This window comes from Lacerta agilis, chromosome 3, assembly GCF_009819535.1.
Source record: "Lacerta agilis isolate rLacAgi1 chromosome 3, rLacAgi1.pri, whole genome shotgun sequence".
Taxonomy (NCBI): domain Eukaryota; kingdom Metazoa; phylum Chordata; class Lepidosauria; order Squamata; family Lacertidae; genus Lacerta; species Lacerta agilis.
This window is the reverse complement of record NC_046314.1, coordinates 53,397,459-53,421,091: the sequence shown is the minus strand read 5'-3', so window position 1 is coordinate 53,421,091 and position 23,633 is coordinate 53,397,459. Positions and strand designations below refer to the sequence as shown.

At 41.3% G+C, this 23,633-nt stretch overlaps 1 protein-coding gene across 1 annotated transcript in view; it reads left to right on the top strand.

The window, feature by feature from the left end:
* TRDN (triadin) overlaps positions 1-23,633 on the top strand; it is a 151,671-nt gene that overhangs the window by 48,556 nt on the left and 79,482 nt on the right. Inside the window, exons 8-13 of the mRNA XM_033145391.1 lie at positions 427-486; positions 3,510-3,632; positions 5,930-6,034; positions 9,534-9,599; positions 14,036-14,215; positions 19,780-19,839. Coding sequence (XP_033001282.1) covers positions 427-486; positions 3,510-3,632; positions 5,930-6,034; positions 9,534-9,599; positions 14,036-14,215; positions 19,780-19,839 — 594 coding nt within the window. The remainder of the gene's footprint in view (positions 1-426; positions 487-3,509; positions 3,633-5,929; positions 6,035-9,533; positions 9,600-14,035; positions 14,216-19,779; positions 19,840-23,633) is intronic.

The window sequence follows — 23,633 nt, the reverse complement described above, 5'->3', positions numbered from 1 at the left end:
CAAAGGTTTTTTTTTTACGCTGGTGCTCTTTATGTGGAGTTCTCTGTCCATCCCCCTATTCGTTTTGTTGGGACATCCTCCTCCTTAATTATGTTCCGTCAACAGTTGAGAGCATTCCTTCTTGAGCAAGCTGTTGAATTATGCTGCTGCTTCGTGTAGTGGTTGTGTTTTTCTGTGTTTTACTTTTTGTTGCCATTTTCACTATCTTCATGAATTGTATTTTAATGATTGGATCATTGTTGCATTTATATTTGCAAACCTCTTTGAGGAGCATCTTTGTGTATGGGAAAAAAGTAGGGTATACTTTAAAAAAAAGAAAATAAGAATGGTAACAATTTCAAATATTCACTAGCTAGCTAGCACTGTTATTTTTCCAATGTACTTTTAAAATTGCTTTCCAGGAACTAACTGGTGTTTTGCTTCCAGAAATTCAGACAGACAAGCCTGTAAAGCATGAGAAAATTGAGAAGAAGCCTCCACCCAAAGGTGATGATTTCTATGTATTTTATTCCAAGTGTGTTCAGTTTATAAGAATGTGCAGAACTCCTCAGAAACAGTTGAAAACACACAGATATCTGCTCTGGGAGTGAAAAGCCTTGCCCATCAATCAATAGGTTATCCAGTTCAGTGGGGGCTCGGCCACATGAGCTGACCCTCGTGGATATTAGACTGCACTCTAAGCCCATTCAGCTCAGTCATATGACTTGCTAACCCAGCATTAAGTGCCTGTTAGCTTCATTGGCTGGCCAGGAATCTGTGCTTTCATTTTTATGCTTGAAAAGCAAGTCTCTAGCCCCTGTAGAACCAGATATATGAGGCAAAATGTGTAGGTGCTAATCTTCATGGCATACACTTGTGTTCATAAGGCACTGGAGAGCACTGCAAAATATCTTGCCTCTTTCACTCTCCCGTGAAGACAGAAGCAGCTGCAGTGAGAACACAGAGTGACCTTTCGCTGTGTTGCTGAGCAGCCTTTCAGAGGCTGAACTAAAAACTTGCCAGGGGCAAAAATAAATAAACAAATATCAGTCTGGCTTAAAATCAACCATGGTGCAAACCAAAATGGAAACATTTACTATGACGCAGAGGACCAATTCCAAAAGCATTCGTTTTGCACTTATCACTGACCAGTAACATCAACACAGTTTGGCATTAAAAATGTTTCAAAAAGAATTTCGCAGCATCAAGGTCTCCTTGGTGCAACCAATTAGCTGGGTAAACAGAGGGGGATGTGGATAAATGCAGAATGTATTGGCATGATGAGCAAGTCTCTTTTCCTGCCACCAAAATATAGGATAAGGGATTGTTCTAATTAGTTTGCCAGGCCTGCCTGGTGAGCCTTGGCAGCATCCTCACAGCACAATATGCTAATCTCGGATTGTAGGACAACAGTGACCACCACTTCCTCATAAGGTCGCTAAAAGAGCCGTGGCTAAAGGCTATGCGCTTATCTGAGACTGGCAGGTGCTGCCAAAATAGGAGACTTCAAATTCTAGGAATGATTAAACATTTTGACATCGCTTGGATTGGTGACATGGAATATTCTCCAGGGCAAGGCCATGGAAGTGCACCGGGGCTTCAGCATGACTTTCAAAATAAAGAAAGTCAGTGGTTCTACACCTTTCACCCACTACCACCCACTAGATTCAGTGTCCCTGAAGCCACAAGTAACAAAAATTAGAGCCCAGAACAGGCAATTGTTAAGGAGCGCTGGGAGTGGGAGAAGAAGTGCTATGGTGGTGGTTGTATTCAGGCTTGAAGGATGGAACCAGGAGGAGGAGTTCAGAAAGGGTCATGGGGGAGAATGTGTCATGCTAGGTTAGTGGTGGTGTAAATGCTCTTAGGTGGTGGCTTGAAGATACAGCAGAGGATGTAAATGATGGATTGTGACGGAGTGAGTTTTGGAAGCTCCTGCAGGCAAAGGAAGAAAGCTTCTCAAAAAAAGAAGCATCCATTTTTATTTAAGGACCTCTTTCTCCCTTTGTTGCCATTACATGCCCCCTCCATTGTTTTCTTTCTGGAAGCTCCATGCATGTTCTTATTGTCTCATTATAAATTGATGGTGCATTGTTATTATTCTCTGAGGAACTAAATCTAGGATCTGAGAGTTTATTCTCAGGGCAGGGTGAGAATAATGCAACAACTGTCCTCTGCTGTCTGCCAGAAGCTTTTGCAAGAACGGAGAAAGGGCTGCCTAAAATCCCAAATTCATCAGACTCCTCCCTCACCAGTCATTCTCTTGTGATAAGGAATATTGCTAAAGTTCAAGGGAAAGGTTATTTTTTTTTATCAGGAAAGTCTTACTTTCCCCCACGGAGGGAGCATTTCCCCAAGTAGTTTCTGAAGATTTTTAAATGTCTTTAATGAAGAAAAAGGTGTAGGGGTGTGTGTGTGTGTGTGTGTGTTTGTGTGTGTGTGTGTGGAACAGCAGCAATACCAGTCTAAGCTGGCATCTGTCTGTGGGTGTTAATTCTGTGTGCAGGCCATGAGCTAGCAGTGATTGAAAATGCAGATTTCCCTGAAGAGATACACTTACTAAAGAAACATCTTGAAGCTAAACTAATTTCTAATGACAACCACCACCACCAATGAAAAATAGGTTAGACTTATAAAACACACAAGGGCAAACTACTTCCTGTGGCCCTCACAGACCTTTCTTTGGGTCTGGGTGTGGGTTGCCCAGCTGTCCCACAACATGCACCTCAAGATGGCAATCACATTCTCCTCAGCCAGCCAAACAACTGTCAGTGTTCAGACACCAACTGGAGAACTCTTCAGCTCCTCCCAACACCAATTGGCTGAGGAGGCAAATGGTGGCATCACCATTCCTTTCAGTAGAAGCTCTGCACACAGATTTACACTTGTACAATAGTGCTTCCCCCACCCTCTTCTGACACCCGGCACCCTTGAAATTGGCTTGGGTGAGAGTTAGGAGAACCCCTGGAACAGCATGCATGGAAAGGAGAGGGGCAATTGTTCCGTCTGGCTGCAATGCTTGCACAGATGGAACAACTTGAAGAGCACGATGGTGAACTTCGCCCTCTTTGTTAACACTGTGCCATTCAACAGCTGATTGGGGAGCTTAATGGGAAAGCAAGTGAGGGAGTTGTTAATTAATTAATTAATTAATTAATTAATTAATTAATTCTGTATACCACCCTTCATCTGTGGAACTCAGGGCAGTTCACAACATTAAATTACAATATAAATTACAATATTGTAGTTAGCAAGTTGTGTCTGTTTGCACACCCATGACCCATGTGTCTGTCCATTTGTTTGTGTGTGTGCTTGTGTATGTGTAGGGCAGAGGGAGGGAGCAGGTGTACATGTGTTCATGTGTCTGGAATAAAAATGCTTACAATTGTACTGCAAGTCACTATTCCTCAATGTGTTAGAAATCACAGGACCTATGAGTGCGTGTTTTCAAGTTAGACACCATTCTTTGGTGTTCCCCTCCAGGATATATGTATATTTCAGATACATGAATATATTGGTGTTATTATTTATAGCAATTCCCAAAGAGAAACCTGAAAAGCCAGAGAAGCCTGAGAGACCTGAGAAGCCAGAGAAAGCTAAGAAACCTGAAAAGCCAGAGATAGTAGAAAAACCTGAAAAAAGAGAAATCTCTAAAGGTAAGTGGTTAGTTGAGGGACATAGCTGCAGTGCAGGAGAAATTATTGTGAGTGAGCAAAATGGTCCCTCTTCAGATGACAATGGGTGTGGCTTCAAAATGTGGTAAGCCAGTCCTGCTGTGCTTGGTGGTCCTCCTGTTCATTTTTGCTGAGTGGAGCCCTAGATGCGTGCGCCAGAGTCTTGCCCTGTGGGCACCAATGATGATAACATGATGACCTTAACCACAGCTGCTATAAATAACAGATTGCTGTGACCCAGATTCCAACACAGCGAGCTGGTTCACACAACACAATAAGCCAAACTATGACTTTCTGCGAACGTGCAGGCTCTTTGAGAAGGGCTCACAGTTGCTTTGCTCACTGGCGGAGGAAGAGGAGTGCAGGGGGAGTGCACCGCCCCCAGCAGAGTGATCCCGGTGGGATGCCATTGCGACTGCCCCACCCCACGCTGGGCACCACGCCCCCAGGACACATACCACACCCCTGGGACGCGCACCAGCCCTGCCCCCGCCTACTCTCTGTCCCCCGGTGCCAGAGCATGAAACTCCGTTACTGGCTTTGCTCCTTCCTGGTATTTATTACTCCCATGTTGAGCTAAGCTAAAGTTCACCGTAGTGTGTTTTCTGAATCTAAGCATGTGGTTACACTCTTTCCTTGCTAACCACATGCTGCACCCAAGATTCGTTCCTGACTACTACTTGTGGTTAGCAAGGAAAGAGCTCCGCATGTCAGCCGAACCTGCCGCCCCGCATTGCATTTGCTTTTCAAGCATCTACCCTAGGCTTCCAGTGCCCCACAGCAAGCAGGCAAAATAAACCTCTTATTCTGAAGGTGTGAGTAGGGAGGGATATAGAAATAAGCAATATATATATATAAATATTTACCTAAAGCTCCATCTCTTGCAGTTATTGGCTGCTGACCTTGATACCTAAATCCTAGTGATACATAAATCCTAGTGATGTCAGTGTGGTCAGCCCCATTCTAATCCACAAAGGTTGCTGGCCAACAAACCCCTTTTGCTTTCCTGCTTAGACAATTGAAAATGAAAACAGGAACAACTCTTGCGGACAGCTCAGTTGGTAGAGCATGAGACTCTCAATCTCAGGTTGTGGGTTTGAGCCCCACACTGGGTAAAAGATTCCTGCATTGCTGGGTGTTGGACTAGATGGCCCTCGTGGTCTTTTCCAACACTACAAGTCTATAATTCTTTTCAAGCTTATAAAATCTTCCCTGACTGGTCATTTGGACTAGATCTTTACTTGCTAAAGGTAGCCAGACTGGGAAATACATAAATGCCCATTCTCCCTGAAAGCACTGGACCAGGGTTTAGGACATTTCCGCCATTTTTAGAGATGATTTGTTATTGTTACTGCATAGTAGCAAAAGCTCAAATGACATTCTTAGGCAAGAGGTTCAGGGTTGAAATCGACATGATGCTAAATGTGCAAATGCATTTAATGTGCTTTTTATTTCAAGACAACAGCTGTGGTGGTGGGTTACAGGGCCATGAACATGGGATACAGGGAAGCGGGGTGATCTTCCACCCACAATATGGTCCTGATGAAAACCGCCTCCCCTGAAGGCCATAGGGACATAAGAAGAGCCAAAGTCCCATTTAGTCCAGCATCCTCTTCTCACAATGGTCAACCTGATGCTTATAGGGAGCCACATGCAGAACCTGAGCGCAGCACTTTCTCCTGATAATCCTGGGAGGGACGTTTATGTTGGTACGCGTGGGAGCTTTTCTCCTGTGCTTAAATAGTTGTGTGTGTGTGTGTGTGTGTGTGTGTGTGTTCATCAAGACCATGACGCTACATCTGTTTTGGCCCTCGGCCAGTTTTTCTTGGCACTCTTAGCACCCACACCTGCCAGTTTTATATTATGGGTTTTGTATGTGTGTGTTTCAATAGCTTAGCTTTAAAAAATAATAAAAATGCTATGGATATACTTTAAAAATTAAAACTAGCAGTCAGTAGTTAATTTTGTCAGGAAAATAGATACTAGAAGCCAGTGCGTTGTGAAAAATGGAAGTGATAATTAGCATTTCCCATATTAAACAAACAAACAGCAGGTCAACCAGTAATAGATAGGAACAAATTCCCCTATGCTTTGCTGCTGCGCTGTAGCCATTCATTTAAATGGGATTCCCTCAGCAAGCATGTCTGAGTTTCATTGAAATAAAGGGAAGGGATGCTATCTGTCCTCAGCTTAGTCTGAAAGCCCCATTGTGCTATGGTGCCATTTGGCCAAGATGCCGTTTTTATATCTTGTACCTAAATATGCTTGTCCTTTTGTAGCGATACACAAAGAAAAGCCCGAAAGACATGAAAAGCCCGAAAAGAAAGAAAAGCCTGACAGGAGCGGCAAACCTGAACGACCTGAAAAAGTGGGGAAAGCCAAAGGTAATCGCTGCTTTTCATGAATTCTATAAAGAGCAGCTCAAGAGTTCTGACTCATATAATAAACCACCAGGGAGAGATGATGTCCTACTTTGAGAAGAAGCTCTACGTTTGCTCGGGGGGGGGGGGGACCAAGTTATGATCCACCAGCCACTAAAGGGCCTGTCTCTTGAAATGGCAGGCAAACCTATCATGTTGTCCCATGGGAAGATAATGTGAGTTTGGAGGGTCGGGGAGTTAGGCTGTATGTCTGCCCGAGACCCACCTAATTTCTGGATCCTGCAAAGATTCAATTGTTGGAATAGCCAGGCCATACATAGGGGTAGGAGTCCCTTATGTATGGCTCATTAGGGTAGCAACAGAAGTGGCTTTGTGCCAGAGGGCAAATGGGTAGACCCCCTCCTCCCTCACCTGGCTGTTGGTGAGAAGGAAAAAGGCATGTGTGCGAACTAAAAGCTAGAAACAGGCTTCAGGCAGAAGCCAGAGAGTGAGAGCCATGCCTGGTTTCTGCTGGAACCCAAGGCTATGACTATGGGAGAAGCAAATTCTTGGGGTGTTAATGCTGCGAGCCCCTCCATCACAGGCTCAGGTTGTATATCTGTGTAAAAAAAAAACCGCATACCCTGACCACACCACAGTCTTTGCTGTCCCTCATTCTGAGGAAACCAGACCTTGGGTAAGCGCCTGGAATCCTTGCCATTGTGTGACACTCTAGCCAGGGCAAAACTGAAGACATTTTGCTGCCTGGTGAAAAGGGTACGGTAAGTTGGTGCCTCTTCCCATTCCATGAACAAAAGTCAACCGAACTATATTTATTTTTACATTTACATCTTACCTTTCCTCGAAGGAGCTCAATGTGGCATGCATGCTTCTTCCCCTTCCCAATTTTATCCTCACAACTATCCTTTGAGGTAGGTTAGACTGAGAGTTAGTGACTGGCCCAAGGTCACCCCATGAGCTTCTTGGCTGAATGAGGATTTGAAACCTGGTCTCCCAGATCCTATTACAGGTGGGTAGCCGTGTTGGTCTGCCATAGTCAAAACAAAATAAAAATTTCTTTCCAGTAGCACCTTAGAGACCAACTAAGTTTGTTCTTGGTATGAGCTTTCGTGTGCATGCACACTTCTTTTCGTGTGCATGCACACACTGTTTCAGTGTATCTGAAGAAGTGTGCATGCACACGAAAGCTCATACCAAGAACAAACTTAGTTGGTCTCTAAGGTGCTACTGGAAAGAAATTTTTATTTTGTCCCAGATCCTAGTCCAACATCCTAATCAATAAAATAATAACAATAACAATAACAATAATTTTATCATTTGTACCCCACCCATCTGACTGGATTGCTGACTGACATCTACTGAATGATCTATGATTTCCACCTCATTAGCTTTATGCAAACTTCCTTTCCTCCTGAGACCTCCCAACCCAGTATACTCCAGGGGTCAGCAGACTTTTTCAGCAGGGGGCCGGTTCACTGTCCCTCAGACCTTGTGCGGGGCTGGACTATATTTGGGGGGGGGGATGAAGGAATTCCTATGCCCCACAAATAACCCAGAGTTGCATTTTAAATAAAAGGACACATTCTACTCATGTAAAAACACCAGGCAGGCCCCACAAATAACCCAGAGATGCATTTTAAATAAAAGGACACATTCTACTCATGTAAAAACACGCTGATTCCCGGGCTGTCCGTGGACCGGATTGAGAAGGTGATTGGGCCGCATCCGGCCCCTGGGCCTTAGGTTGCCTACCCATGCTCCAGGGTGTGCTACAAGGCTGCTGAACAGAGACACTCCTCCTATCAGCTGGGAACAGGATTTGCTGTAGCTGTAAACCTCATTTGTATGAATGACTGATGATGGTGGCGAACCTTATCAGGTGGCTCCCTATTCCATATGGGGATCAAGCCACAATGCTGCTTTTTGTGGGAAGCTAACACTTTCAGCTGCAAGGGAGTAAAGACTTTTTTGCAGTTGTTTTCAGATTTAAAAAATCATATGTGCAAAGCCTAAAACTTTATCTGATTAGTTTCAAGCTTTCAAAATTAGGGGAAGGCCAGTGAGGTGAAAATATATATATGAAACACTGGTTTTAATTAAATAAGATAATGAGCCAGCCTGGTTGCAACAGTGGCAGTAGATGGGGAGGGGGGAAATGCTAATTAATTTAGTGATTGCCTGATTGTTTATAGATAAGTGTTATGTAAAATGTTAACTGCCTTATTCTTTAGGGACTTGAGTAACAAATTACAAGTTTTCAATGCATGTGCACACTGCCAATCATTTTTAGGTGCATGGCTTCACGGGCATACCTCACATTGGCTCAGAAAAGTAAAAGCACTTTTATCTACATATAGCTAGAAATGTATCTTATTGACCAAAGGCCCAATGCACCAAGAGTGCTTCCTGCACAAGTGCCATTCATTGGAATGAATGGGAATTATGGCAGAGAATGAACTGAGCTGATTCCTCAGCTTCAGATCTCCATCTGGAAAATGGAAATGATAATGAAGTTATTCCCAGGAGTATTTTCAAGATTCATGGGATAGGGAAATGATACCTGCTCTAACATTCAGGTGAGGTAACTTGTCCAGTGTTATGTTAACTGATTCCACAGAAATCGTGGGTTACCCGTTATATGACTATTCCATGAAATTGTCGTGAAAACACTGTGTTCTCCCAGGCACAGAATCCACTCGTGCTCTACTTCCAAGGTTGATGGATGATAATTAAAGAAAAACTAATTACGTTGTATTTGCCTGAAAAGGAAATGACTTGCTTAAGGCAAGTGGACATGTGGTATTTGCAGGAGCACTTACGGTCATTTTTCATTTTAGCTTATCGAATTTAAACTTTCCTTCCAGCATAATCATGTTTCAGTATTTGCAGTGGCCAGTTGGGGTTAAAGTTCATACCCTGCAGGGAATGAGATTATCGATTGACAAAACAGCTATTGTCTGAAATAACTTCAATGGATAAACCAAGGTTTAAAAGGATTTCCAGTTCTCATTATCAGTGTCTGTGTGGCACAGGCATATGTGATAATCCATATTTATGTTGTGTTGAGCTTTAATTTCTGGTTGTTTCAAATAACCCTCTCTGCTGAAAAGAAGTTCAAACGTATGACTGCAGTCAAACAGAAGTGTAAAGATGAGCTGCAGCTGAGCCTATATACTGAGTTTAAATTCTGAAATCTTTCTCTTTGGAGAGATTTCAAATTAGATTGCAATCACTGAATCCACACCCCAAATGCCCTCCTGAACAGCTGATTGGTGGGATTTGGTTTGTTTGTTTGTTTTTAAAAGTATGTGAATGCATCCCTGGCTGTTTGCCATTGTATAGCGTGTATAACATAGACCCAACTACACATGTGGATTTTCATAGGTGATATGTAAAATGTAAATAGGATTGAACCCAATTAAATTAGAGCAGACCCATTGAAATAAATGGATTTCAGTTGCTATTTTTGTATATGTACTGTATTGTGTCTGTTCCTTTTTAGAACCTCCCAAAGAGAAACCTGCAAAGGAAGAAAAGCCTAAAAAGAAAGCACCACCTTCCCCAAAAGGTAATGATCGTTATATTTCATGGAGAAGTGGTCCTACCATGAGGCACAATGAAAGTGGCTTACACCAGGCAGTGAATTTTGGGTGTCATTAAGTGTGGCAGAAGGGAAGGCAAGGAGGCTTGGTCCGTGGTGCCCAATTCATGTGCAGCTTCCAATTCATGTGCAACTTCCCAGTTGTTGTCATTTTGTTCACCAGTGGCTGCCATTTTGTATTTTCTGCCCTAGGCACCATCATGGATTTAACACTTTTGGTTTGGTGTACTTAGTGTTGTGTTTTGATGAAGAACTATTAATCCCTTCATTACTCACATTTCTCTGTTATGATCTAAGGTGTCCTGGGGCACCTTAACAAATTTGTAACAAATTTGTTTTGCAATAACCTTCCGTGGGCTTGTGTTCATTTTAGAGCAGCTGCATGACATTTGTCCATAGCTCACAGGCAGCCACCCACACACGCCACACACCCAGTACCAATACATAGCATATCCATTTCATGAAGTCTTTCTTCTTAGGAAACACAGGGAATATTCAGAGTTTTCTGGTAATATCCTGCGGGTATTGTATAAGAGGCGGTTGTTGTCCTTTCCCTTACCTTACTCCTCCAAAACTGTTTCCAGGGATGTGTTTCTAAAAAAGCTTTTCTACCTGTGTATCAGTTTTCTATTTAATGAGGATCAGGATGTTTTGGGGGTTGTTTACCATCTCTTTGTTTGTGACTTTCATAGCATCTAAAAATAGGCGTTCATTTTCCCTCTTTTATTTACTGCACCAACTTTTTTATTCCGGCAGATTATGTGTGTTTCTGTCACTGACAGTTTCACTTCTTTCTACAGCAAGGCGAGGAAAGATCCCTGGATAAGATGCTTCTATCTCAAAATTACCACACACATTCTAGGGTAGTGGGCTGTGAGGAGGAGGACAATTTCTATTCTTCATTTTTCTGTTCTATTTTTAAATTTACTTTGATAGAAGAAAAGCTTTAGGTTTTCTCATCAAACTAATTTTCTTCCAGCCTTTATATGTATGATTGGTAAAGTTTGTGATGGACAAAACCCCATTACAAATGGGATAAAATTATTTATTTAAGTTTGCAGCCCCTTTTCATTATTTCCTGGGAGAAAGGGTGGGGGAGTTCACATTTTAATGAGAACCTACCTAATTTGCACTTTCCAAAACAATACACAAACTGAAACACAGCTATCCTTTAAAACTTGTACTTGCTATGCAGTTCTTCAAAACTTGTGCATGCAATGTAGCTCACTTGTAGAAAAATGGATATATTAAAAGAAAATGCACATAAAAATGAACATGTGAGTGAAAATGTTATGAGAAATTGTAAAAACTGTATGTTAGACAAAATTGAATATAAAATTGGGAGAACTGTGCAACTAAATGCTGATGGTTTTCCATTCTGATGAATTTACATGGGACTTTTCACAGAAGTGTGTTTTTGTAGCAGGGGAGCACAAACCTTTGTGGAAATTTAAGGGAACTTAAGATGGGTGTGTGAGAGAGAAACTGACCATCTCTACCTGGGAATTGTTCCAACTGAACAATGAAACTTAGTCTGAGTAGACATGTCTAGAATTATGTTACATGGCATGTTTCCTGCAGTCAGCATGGCACAGAGAATAAGACAGATCTTAAAAACAACATAATACTAATTTAAAAATAAGAAACAATATAATTAAGAGCAAGAGCAAAGACTCTGCAGTTTATCAATAAACCTGGATTAGCTGCCAATGTTACTTGAACTGGACAAGTCTTGCAACCTTTACATGCCCTCTGACTTCAACAGGTTATTCCATAGGCTCAGGACAATTTGAATGAAAGCTCTGCTCTTGAAATCTGATGTTCTAACTTCATAAAGTGAAGGCATGTGTTGAACAGGATAGGTAATCCCTAAAATATTTCAGTTCCAGACCATAAATGCTTTGAAGCAGGGCTGGGGAACATGTGGACCTCCAGATGTTGCTAGACTTCAACACCCATCAGCCACAACCAGCACGGTCAGGAATTATGGAAACTGTGGTCCAGCAACATCTGGAAGGCCACAGGTTCACCACCACACCTTCTTTAAAGATACATTCCAGCATCTTGAATTGGGCCCAGACAGCAAATGCAATCACTACAATATTGGTTGAATATGCAGACATATTGTATCAGTAGCAGTTTCTGAGTTGCCTTTATGGGCAATACCACACAGACTTTATTCATCAGTCCTGGAGGTTGCAAAAGCATGTGACAAAGTATCCCTTTCCAAGAAGGGCCTGCAAAACTTACCGCTGGCCACCAGCTTTTCCAGGAGTAGACATTGACCCAGGAGAACACCTAGATTCAAAATACGTTATGATGGTGATACTTCTATTTCATCCAGAACATGCATGCTAACTCCCTCCAAGGCCTATGCATTCTCCACTGGCATTACTTCTCCTTTCTCTAGATTCAACTCTAGGTTATTCACCCTCACACCCTTGACCACCATTTCCACACACAGGTTTTAGGAAAGAGGCAAAAGCTCCAACACCCTTAGTTAATTAGATATGGTGATACCTAACCTCCTTAAAAGCTCCACCATCCTCTAGTGATGGGTGAATTCCCCTCAGCTTGATTCATAAATGGGTCACCAATTTGAGAATATTTGAAAAATAGAATATTATCGACTCATAATGTCTCCTGCACTGTATGACATGGTTTTACATTTTGTTACATTTTTGTTCAAGTTTTGGGTGCAAAATGCTTCTCAAAGAGGGATAAGCAAATACCTCAAAGGGAGATTTTCAAGGCTTTTGGTGACTATTGGCAAAGCACAGAAAACTCCAGAGCCTTAGTGGATAGGGAGAAACAGTGGAGTCAGTGAGCTTATTTGACCTAGCTCTGAGAAACTCTTCAGCCAAATCATAGCATTCATTTTCCAAAGTCTTTTCTATTCATTCTTCCTCGCTCTCTAGCCTACATTTACCTGACCTTTTCAGATAATAGTGGGGCCCAAGCTATCTTCTTAGAGACCTCAGTGTTAAATGGAATTTAAATGTATGTTCCACTTCTGATGAAATGTATGAGAAAACTTACCTTTGCTCATGCAACAGAACTCCATGTCATCTGTAATTTGCACTGGTGCTATGCTGAAAATTTCTCCCCATTATTTTCTCACCATTCTCCAGCAATTAATCAGGGGGGAAATGTAATCAAAATTTATTAAAGGGGACAGGAAAATTTCAGATGAATTCTCATGGGTGGGATGCATGTTTGTGTGTGTGTGTGTGTGTGTGTGTGTGTGTTTCACTTACCTTAGTTGCAGAGTGGCCAAAAGTTGATGGTTTTCTAGTGCCCTTTCTCCAGTTCTACAAATCATCTCTGGCAGTCTGCACTGCACAGGAAATGCTTTGGATGGAGTAAGCTCTATTAAGATAGCTACTTTGAGATCTTTTATAGTACAAAGGAATATAATACAAAGGAATTTCAGAAATAGACTGGAAAGAGAAGTGGCTGAATTGCAACTAATCACCAAACTTAAAACCATGGAGAAACCTGGTCTGAACAAAGACATTGGATTCTTATCTCATTATACATGACAAAGCTATCTTTAGCCATCTCACCCCTTGCCTTTCCCTGTAAGACCAATTGCAGTTGTTAACAGTCCTCAACAGGTTTTCCACACCTATCAGCTGATCACCCATTCCCACCACCCTTCTGAGTAATACCCCTCCCCACTCCCTCACTATATTTAAGGATCTGGTGACTTCTGTTTCAGTGTATCTGAAGAAGTGTGCATGCACACGAAAGCTCATACCAAGAACAAACTCAGTTGGTATCTAAGGTGCTACTGGAAAGAATTTTCTATTTTGTTTTAATTTTAACAGCACAGTTTTGAAAAATGATACGACATCACTTTTGCATTTAAAAGGAAACTAATTGAGAACTGATACATTGTCAGTTCTATAAGTGTACTGTACATGTCTGTCTGCACCAAAATCCTTGATGAAGTTTAGATAGAATTAGCTTTCAAAACAAACAAACAAGAAATCAATATATCTGTAGCCATGGGTCTCCCAGTCTGTGTTAATTGCTTTTTCACTTTCAAAAATAAGTTAACATGCTTGTCTTTATAGCAACTTTGGGGGGAAATTGTTTTTAAAAAATAATAATTCAGTAACTGAATAGGTGGAACCTGAACAAGAAAAAAAGGAGGGGAAGTTCCTCCGAAAGATATTTCCTTTCCTTATTCTTCAATATGTCAAGGAATTTGTTGAGAATAATTAAAATTCTTTGGGGGCTATTTTTCTTTTTTTAAATACAAATGACAACATGCAACTCATAAAATCAACGGTAAACTATAAATCAGCATGGACAATAAGAGCTACTAAAAATACATTTCCTGCAGGCACAAAAAATTATATTGACTTTTTACATATATTTATATATATAATCTGCAGACAAGAAGAGCATAAAGGTTGAAGACAAGGCTAAGAAGGATGTGAAGGAAAGAAAACCAGAACCCAAGGCACCCGAAAGAGTGAAGCATAAGGAAACCAAAGCAGAGGTAGTTGCACCTGCCAAAGTCAAAGCAAAGGAAGAGACAGCACTGGTGGTTACAGAAAAGTCTGAGAAGAAAGGTAAACAATGCTAGCAGACAGCAGCAGAGGACCTCTGAAGTGCATGGGTAAAGAAATTCAGACAGTGAATTAAAAGTAGTCCATATACATACACGTACTCCTAAAAAAAAAAAAAAGGAGAGTTACCCCTAACACATGAGAATGAAAACAATGATAAGAATGCATTGGATTCAAGCACATCTAAAATGAAAATGGAACCAAAATGCCTGGGAAGGCTAATGTGTTGCTCCTCTGACTAATGATTCTTTCTGTAATCCACATGTTTCTTTAAGGAACACACCTTCCATTCCTAAGGGTTTCCCAATATAAAACCGAAGAGGTGAAAGGCTTTAGTCTTAGCTGAAAGAAGGAGCTATGTCATCAGTAATTCTCTATAATATTCCACTCTATTAAGATCTGTGGGTCTCCTTGCTCCTCCTGAATTGTTTCACCAGCATGAGTGGCAGACATCTCCTCAACTCCCCGATGAGGAAAAGTTATGGCATTTGGAGCTTTATAGTTTACAGAAAAGACGACTAAGTGGGGACATGACAGAGGTCAACAAAATGATGTGTGATGTAGAGAAAGTTGGGTAAAGAGAAGTTTTTTCTCTATCTCTCCTAATACTAGAAGTCAGGGACATCCAAGGAAGCTGTTTATTGTCCATTCAGGATGGATAAAATATAGTTGCTCCCACAAGAGGTAGTGATCGCCACTAACTTGGGTGGCTCTAAAAGAGGATTAGACAAATTCATGGAGCATGGGGTAATCAGTGACTGCTAGTCACAGTGGCTATGTTGTAGCTCTGCTGTTGGAGGCAGTGTGTGCCTCTGAATGCCAGACAGTGGGAAGCTCAAATGGGGAGAGTTCTGCTTCACTCAAGTAGTCTGCTTGCATTATTTCCCATGGGTGTCTGGTGTGTGGGAGAACAGAATGCTAAACTAGATGGGCCATTGGCCTGAACCAGCAGAGCTCTTCTCATGTTGCTGTGTAGGTGCTAGAGAGAGACCGTACAGTAATCAGGAGAGTTGGAGGAATTAGAAACCTTTCAGCAGAGAGAAGGCCTCCCTCATAAACTACAATGAAAGGGGAACAAAACATGGCTGTTCTAGGTCCCTTTGCGACATCATCAGTTAGGAAGCCAGCCTCCTTTACTTTTGGTCTAATATGAAACAAGTGAAGTTTACAAATGTGTCTCTGGTGAGTGGGCATCCCCTGAGTTAAGGGGGCTAAAATGCTAAAATCAGCATCAAAGACAAGGGTCCCTGCTCTAGCCATTCGGCCCTCTTGTGCAGAATGAACGTATGTTTTATATTTTGAATGATTGCTGGATGCAGTACACTAGCTTCCTGACAGAGGGGCCACTAGCTTCCCAGCTTCCATTTTCTGCCTTACTCTTCTACACACCGTGACTTCTCTCTCAGGTTAGCCTCTCCTGCCAGCTGCAGCCACATGCAACTTCACTGGCCAGTTCCAGCCAGACCACCCATTCCATTCCTTAACTCCTGTTCAGGATGCCTGCCAGCCAGCCATGCCCTTTCAAGATTCTCCATTCCATTCCCTCTTCCCACCAGTTTTCTTGTCATCCCACTGAGAACACTCAATCCTCATTAAGCAGTTTTCCGTGTGGCTACTTAGCTTTTTCCTAAATATATTTCTGCAGACTTTAGGATCTCCTCAAATTTTCAATCCCTCCTCTGATGCATGGATATTACTGTTTTGGCTGCATAGGGATTCACACTCAAAGAACGAGGTGCTATTAATATATTGGATTAATATATGTTTCAAAGCATTGAAAATTCCCCACTAGGCTTCTGTCTGTGCTTTTTGTGTCTTTCTCAAGCATCCGTCTTTAGTGAACATCTTTTATCTGTGCAGCTAGGCATCCTGGCCTCTGTGATTTGTAAGCTGTTGCAGTTTCCATGTCACTGAAGAACTGAAAAATAATTGCTCAAAAATAACAGCAAAGCATGGTGTGTAGGGTCCTGCAATCTTGAATTGTCCTTTCCTTAGAAATTTATCAGCATGACTAGTTGCGAAAAGATAACAGGTATAAATGAGAATAAAATTTGCACAGCACTTATAAAAATTGCCCTGTTTACCGCAGTGTAGAGCACAACACAAATACCAGCAGGTTTCAGGTTTGGGAGTTTGTTAGACCAAAACCCTTAGCTTTTCAGTTCCAAATTTCTTCCTAGGGTTTAATTGAATGATGGATATTTACTTCCACAAGATGCATTTGCTTAACATGATTCTTTAGCTGTGGCACATTAGGCAAACAATGCAAAATGTTGTTTTTATTTGAAATATTTTGCACTATTGCAGAAAGTATATTAAACAGGGAGAACATGGCCACATTCTTACTGCCTCTCCATAGCCCATCCCACCCCCAGCCAGAACTATACTAGTATGCCTGTCCTTTTCTACTTCATATAGAAATGTGGAGGCACAATTCCAGTGCTCATACCAAAAAGAGTTGTGGGCTGTGAGCTTGAGTAATTTGCACTTGTTTGAGGGATGGCTAGATGGGGCTATGAATATGACAGGTCATCTGAGCCTAATGTTCTCTGTCATGGCTTAATGTGCCTGCAGAGGTGTAGGACACCAAGGCTCAGTTAACCTCAAGACTAGATTATTGCAATGAGCTCTGTGTGAGGCTCTGTGCAAAATGCTGTGGCTCAGAAGCACAGTTTTCACCCACCAGGAGCCATGCATTTAGTATTATGGGTCCAATTTTATGTAACTCGTGTCCATCTGAGGTCAAACAGGATCTCTCCCTACTGAATTCTAGCAGGGATTGTAATTGAAGTTTGTTTTTGTAATTTTAACTGATTTGTAAAAAACTTTTTTTGTATTGTATCCTTGTAAGCCACTTAGAGGTTATGGCAGTTAAGTGCTATTTAAAACTTCTAGCATATTTGTAAAGCTAAGCTGGATCCGGTATGGTTTCAAATTGGATAAGGGACCATGTGTTGAGATTTCCAGCATTGCAGGGGGTTCGACTAGATGAACCTCAGGGTCCTTTCCAACTCTACAAATCTATTATTATTTATAAAATTAATTAAATATGAGGATGTCTGTTGAGTCCTGTGGCATTCCTTCTGTGTTCAGAAGGAATAAGCAAATGCATTTATGCTGCAATCCTACACACAGTTACTTGAAAGTCCCATTGGACTTAATGGGAATTCCATTAAGCAGGCATGTATAGGATTGCATTTTCAATCTAAGACTTAATGTTTGTCAAAACATTGGGATTCCCCCCCCCATCACTTTCATGTCATTTAGATTGTGTGCTTAAATATTAGAAATCACCCCGTGCTTCTGAGTCACAATTTTCATTCATTTCAATGCAGAAGTGCAGGGTGTAAATATTTTAAATAAAATAAATGTTGCAGATGTATTAGTGCATGCAAAATACCAACAGGCCTGCACCAGCCCTTTGTCCCAATGTGTGCAACTTCTCTTTGGTTTATTTATTCATTATTATTTGAACATGCACAGTTCCCCCCTCCCCCTTCAAACAAATCAGTGATACTAAAGGCAATGGTTTTACACATCCCTATTCCAGATTAGTATCACAGGAGGTGATTCACAAAGGTTTACTTATGCTGTCTGAAGCTCAATTCTATGTTGTGGGATTGGTGCAGAAGTAGTACTTAATTGAAATTCCTTCTGGAACTGTGATAGCTCAGAAAGATAAACTTGACCTAAATTCTTTAGTTAAGCATCCAGAATTCTCCATCTCTTGAGTACAGATGTTTACTTATTTTGTAGCACCTGCAGATTTTTTATTTTTTAAAAAAATACAGGGCTGGATGCAGGCATAACTAAATCTGCATCCAACCCATATTGTTTTATTGAATGAAAAATGAAAATGAAATAGAATCAGTAATATATCGCTTCTGTTACATGAATTTATCATGCGGTTCATTTTCTGTCATCTCTGAACGCTTAATTCTTAGTGGCTTGCATAACTTAACTTAGAAAATATATAACTGGATCACAAATTCTGCCTAAGGGGAAGCTGCTAGCTCTAGCAGAGGAGGAAACTAAAACTATTCTGAAATGGTCAGTTGCAAACCCTGCTGACAGTCAAATGGTCATTACTGATTCCAAAACTGTCACCTATCACTGCTAGATAAATGAATCAGACCATTGACAGGAGCGTTAAGGTAGCACATGAAGCCTTGGGTCCACTGATGCAAGGGCAAAATTCATCTAAGACTTCAGGGCAGGCAGGTTGGCTGGCTAGCTTTCTGAACAAATACTTTCAAATTACTGCATCCTTTCCCACTCCCCACCTCCCCACCTCCCTGCTGGATCAGTAGGTTCTTCTCATTCATTCTTTCATACATGCATACTCATTGATGAATCAGTGTGTGTCTTGTAGAATGAAAATGATGGTGTGCCTGATGTTCTGCATTGGCCTGCATATTTATTTACTTATTTAAAATATATACTGGAAATGGCCAGGTCTCTTCTCCAGCTCAGGGAAAATAGCCCGGTATATGAGTATCAGGCAACAATGGCATGTAACATACAATAATGTGACATTCTTAACACATCGTTCTGCATTGGAGCATGCATTTGTGTATATGAAGATGTATGTGAAACATGAGAGGCACAGTCCACAGAATGTCGTGGTCCAGTTTATAATGTGAGCAAATGCCAGCACAGGGCTCTGTCTGGCTTTCTACATTGACTTGCCCATTTACACACAGAGAGAGAGGGGGGGAGGGGGGCGGGAGGGAGGGAGAGATAACGAACAATATTATATGTTTGCATAACCAAAGTTATTAGTTAATGAAATAAAAAAGTTGCTTACAGTAACATAAATCACAAAGAAGTTTGAGGAACGATCCTTAACCTGTCCCATGGATATTTCAAAATATTTACTTCCCTTACAGCATGGGTAGGTAGCCTTCCTCAGCCCAAGGGCCGCATTCCATACTGGGCAACCTTCAGAGGGCCAAATGCCACTGGTGGGTGGGGCAACAGATGTGACTCTGTACCGTAGATTATTGCCCAGCCACATAAAAAGTCAGAGGTCTCCATCCAGGCAAACAGAAGATGCATTGTGACAGTTCAGTGACATGTTCCAGCCAGGCAGGAAAACTGGAGAAGGGTGTGCTGCAGGGGCAGTAAGGAGTGTGACCTGGTGAGAACCCCTAGAGCCAGATAAATAGTGAGCAGCATTTGTTCCCTGGGCCAGAAGTCCCCTGCCTTAACAGCCTGGCTGTGGTGGTGTCTTCCAAACTAGTAGCACCCTCAGTGTGTAAGAATATCTGGCTGTATTTGAGATTTGCCTCTGAAATCTAGTCCTGGCAGCTACATGATTAGATGCGATGAGCTATCGGGGGATCATTGTGCAGAAAACCAGAAGGCATTTCCTGTGGCAGCTCACTTAAAAAAAAAAGGAACAGAAACATGAATTTCACCACCTGTTTGGTTATTGATTACTTTGAGCAGGAGGTGAAAGACTGCCCAAGGTTTCGTTTTAGTGCTAAGCTCTCTCTTTAGCCCTTGATTTTAAAAAGGCCTGTAAACTGTGTCTTATTACTCCCCCCCCCTTTCTGTTCTGCTAGATCAATATGCATTCTGTCGTTATATGATTGACATGTTTTCGCACGGGGATTTGTATACAGGTACTTGAACTGAACTCTATCATTGCACTCTCTGTTTCGCTGAGAGCTTCTGCTTTGTTGTGCTCCTGGAATGTGTGTGCTTTTTTCATTTGTTAAAAGTGGAAATGAAGCCTGTGCAAAGAGAGTTTAAATAAAGCATATCAACTAATGGCTATATTATTAAAGCTTCTAATACTCTTTTCTATAATTGCATGCATTGAGATTAATGGTGATTTAAAAGGTGACGCCAGTGGAAACCTAAGAAAGAATTAAACCATTTGCCTTAACCATCAATTGGCGTGGAATTTATATCTTTTGCATGCATTTATGCCATAGAAAGGATGGGATAGATGTGTAAAATTAAGAGGTGGTTTGGTTTAAATTTCTTTATGTCAACTTCAAAAGTGTAAAGAAAATGAGAAAGCCCACCACATTTAAGCTTACTCCTTTTGTTACATGCAGATGTTAAACGTTCATATGAAACGCATCTGTTAAAAATTTAGAATAGGATCTCCAGCACAATGAGTGTATTCATCATATGTCACTCCAGTGTTCACTGCTGTTAATTTGTGATGGTTGCTGGTTAAGATGGTTTTGCATGCTGGAGCTGTCCGTGAACTTAAAGCCTTATGGTAACTTATCAGTTCCATTGGGCATCAGCTTTCAACATGTGCGTAGGGTATGTATCAATGAATGAACTGTATCCTGTGATGAGCTTACCACCAGAATGAATGGCGAATAAAGAATCTGCCTTTTTGCCCATGTGAAATATAAATAATCTTTAGAAAAAACACCCATTTATGAGATTCTGATGTTTGAGCCATCAAGAAGGTATGCCCGTTCACTGAATATGTTCTAGGAAACTGTTCAATGAAAAAATTTGCAAGAAAATTATGCAAGAAACAAGAAAACAACTCAGATCCTCTGTATAATAAATGAAGTGGTTAGATGTAAAACAGTTGCTATTCATGATCCAGGAGCAGCATAGCTACTTGTCTCATGGATTTCAATTGCACTTTTGAATGTCTGTTCCACAGAAAGCTGGCCAAACTGAACAATCCTGTGCATGCTTGCTCAGAAGTAAGTCATATTACATTTTATGGTGCTGACTCCCAGGTACATAGGATTGAAGCCAAAAATGTCAATGCCAGATATCTAAAATGAGGCTCCTAAATCTTGGCAAATATCAAGTGACTTGTTCCACCTTATCAAGACCCAGATACTACTACTTCTACCATTATGGTAGATTCTTCCATTTATTTTTGCTAGCTTATTCTTACTAAGTTAACAGTAATTAATGCCTCCTAAATATATTGCTTTTGTACTATGGGCATTTCACAGTTCTTCATGCTGTGTAAAAACTAAACTTAAAGAAGTTAAATAAATTCCTTCTAGTGGTTTATCCAAGACTGCACAAGCTGATTTGCACATATGCAACAGGACTTCCATTTCCTTTCCTCCCCTAACCCTATGGATCCATTTGGGGGTTTGGAGGGGGCTGGAGAGGAAGTTCTGTTGCACATACAGAAGGATACAACCTATCATTTTGTTTTCCACTGTCTTATTCTTTTATATATTCCCCCCCCCCAAGTACAAGGTAAAGGTAAAAGTACCCCTGACCATTAGGTCCAGTCACGAACGACTGGGGTTGCATCGCTCATCTCACTCTATAAGCCAAGGGAGCTGGCATTTGTCCGCAGACAGCTTCTGGGTCATGTGGCTAGCATGACTAAGCTGCTTCTGGCAAACCAGAGCAGTGCACAGAAATGTTGTTTACCTTCCCGCCGGAGTGGTATCTATTTATCTACTTGCACTTTGACATGCTTTCGAACTGCTAGGTGGGCAGGAGCTGGGACCAGACAATGGGAGCTCACCCCGTCGCAGGGATTCGAACCGCCGACCTTCTGATCGGCAAGCCCTAGTGTTATGTACTGAGTTGAATAGGATCCAAACTGCAGCAGTCTGATTGGTCCTAGAACAATAGGATTGAGATTGCAGCAGTCTGACTGGTCCCAGAACAATAGGATTGAGATTGCAGCAGTCTGATTGGTCCCAGAACAATAGGATTGAGATTGCAGCAGTCTGATTGGTCTGCAGGAGCCAGCCAATCCAGCTCCAGGTGGAAGTGAATCCGCACTCTGATTGGCATACAGGAGTATCCCGGAATTAGCCAATCACGTGGGGCCCATTGTGTAAATAGTGTATATAAAGCAAACGTTTTGGGGGAACTACATTCCTCACTACTATGAGCTGAATAAAGAGCATGAAATTCACACTCGACTCCGAGTATCTTTCACCTAGGCTCTGTACAACAAATTTATAAAAGTGCAAATAGATAACTAAATAAAAGATAATAAAGGATACCAATATATTAACAGAATTCTGAAAATGCAAAATACCCCAAAAGCCAAGCCCATGTATGTAAATTACTGTAAAAATATGCTGAAACACCTCAATTAGCTTTTGCATTGCAAGGTCAGGCTACAGTGGTTTTCTCATGGGAGGTATTGAGAGATCTTATTTTGCTTAATAACTTTTTTTTACCTGCGAGACATTGTCTTACAGTATTTCCTCCCACCACCACACTTCCAAATGACACAAAGACTTTCACTCACTTGCATTCAGAAGACTACTCTCCTCCTACCTATGTAAAACATTCAGCATCTTATTTAGCACTGGGGGAAGTGGTGCTGGTGGTTTGAAAGATGAGTCTTCCAATATCATCTCAGAATCAGAGAAGCGGAAACCGTCTCTTATCAAATACCCTTTAACTTACCATTCCTCCTTTGTGGAGAGTAAAATAATGTCCAATATGAGTAATGTTATCCAATGGTCCTCTTCTGCTGTCTTTGAGTGGAACTACTCAACAAGATAATGTTGATGTTTTCTCTTCAGGAAGCTATCTACTTCCCTTTTCAGGTAAGGAAGCATGCTACTCTGATATAGCTCATATCTGAGACTGTACAAAAGCTACGATGGAGAAAAGAAAACAGGATTGTTCACCTGTAATCATTATTTGGTTTTCTTGTTGAATTTCTGCCTGTCATGCACACAAATCCAACAAGAAAAAAATATGGTTCCCTTACAACAAATGTGTATATGTGTACATTTTACATGTACCCTTGTTTGCTTCTAAAAGAAACATTTCATTGAGCATTCTTTTTTCATGTGACCTTAAAAATACCCATGGTGATTCAGTTCTAGTAATCTGAGTTGCTGCCTGCCGTGGGAGAGTGTTGCTGACTTTGATTACTTGCAGTCAGTGTAAATGAATAGGCTCAAGGCTTCACTTAAATTCTTCCATGTTAAGCTACTGCCTGGCTCAGTTAGACATGGGTTATAAGAGGTGCTTCTAAGGCATGTGAGAGATCTGTGAAGAGACTGTAAGTTAAAACTGATGTTTCCTACAGGTTTATCGTAATTCACTTGGGGCAAATGGGGGGTGGGGACTTTGCCTAAACGTTTCATCCGCTTATGTGAAAACAAAAAAAGGCTTATAGCTGCTTTTAGATTCCTCATTATAGGTAACAGGAGTGAAACAAAGCTTCAGATTTACCAGATCAGATTCAGACCCGAGTAACAAATAAAATTGGAATGACACGTTGTGGATCTAAAACAGGTTGGGCTGCTTCCAAATGCTACAGATATATCTTGTGGTCACTGCAAAGCCCTAGTTTTTTTTTTAATTTAGCCACTACATTTGTATCCCACTGTTTCGCCAAGAAGGTCAGGGTAATTTGTGTGGGCTTATTTTTCCTTTTGATGTTCACAATAACAGTTTAGATAGAGAAATGGTGAGTTGCCCAAGGCCACCC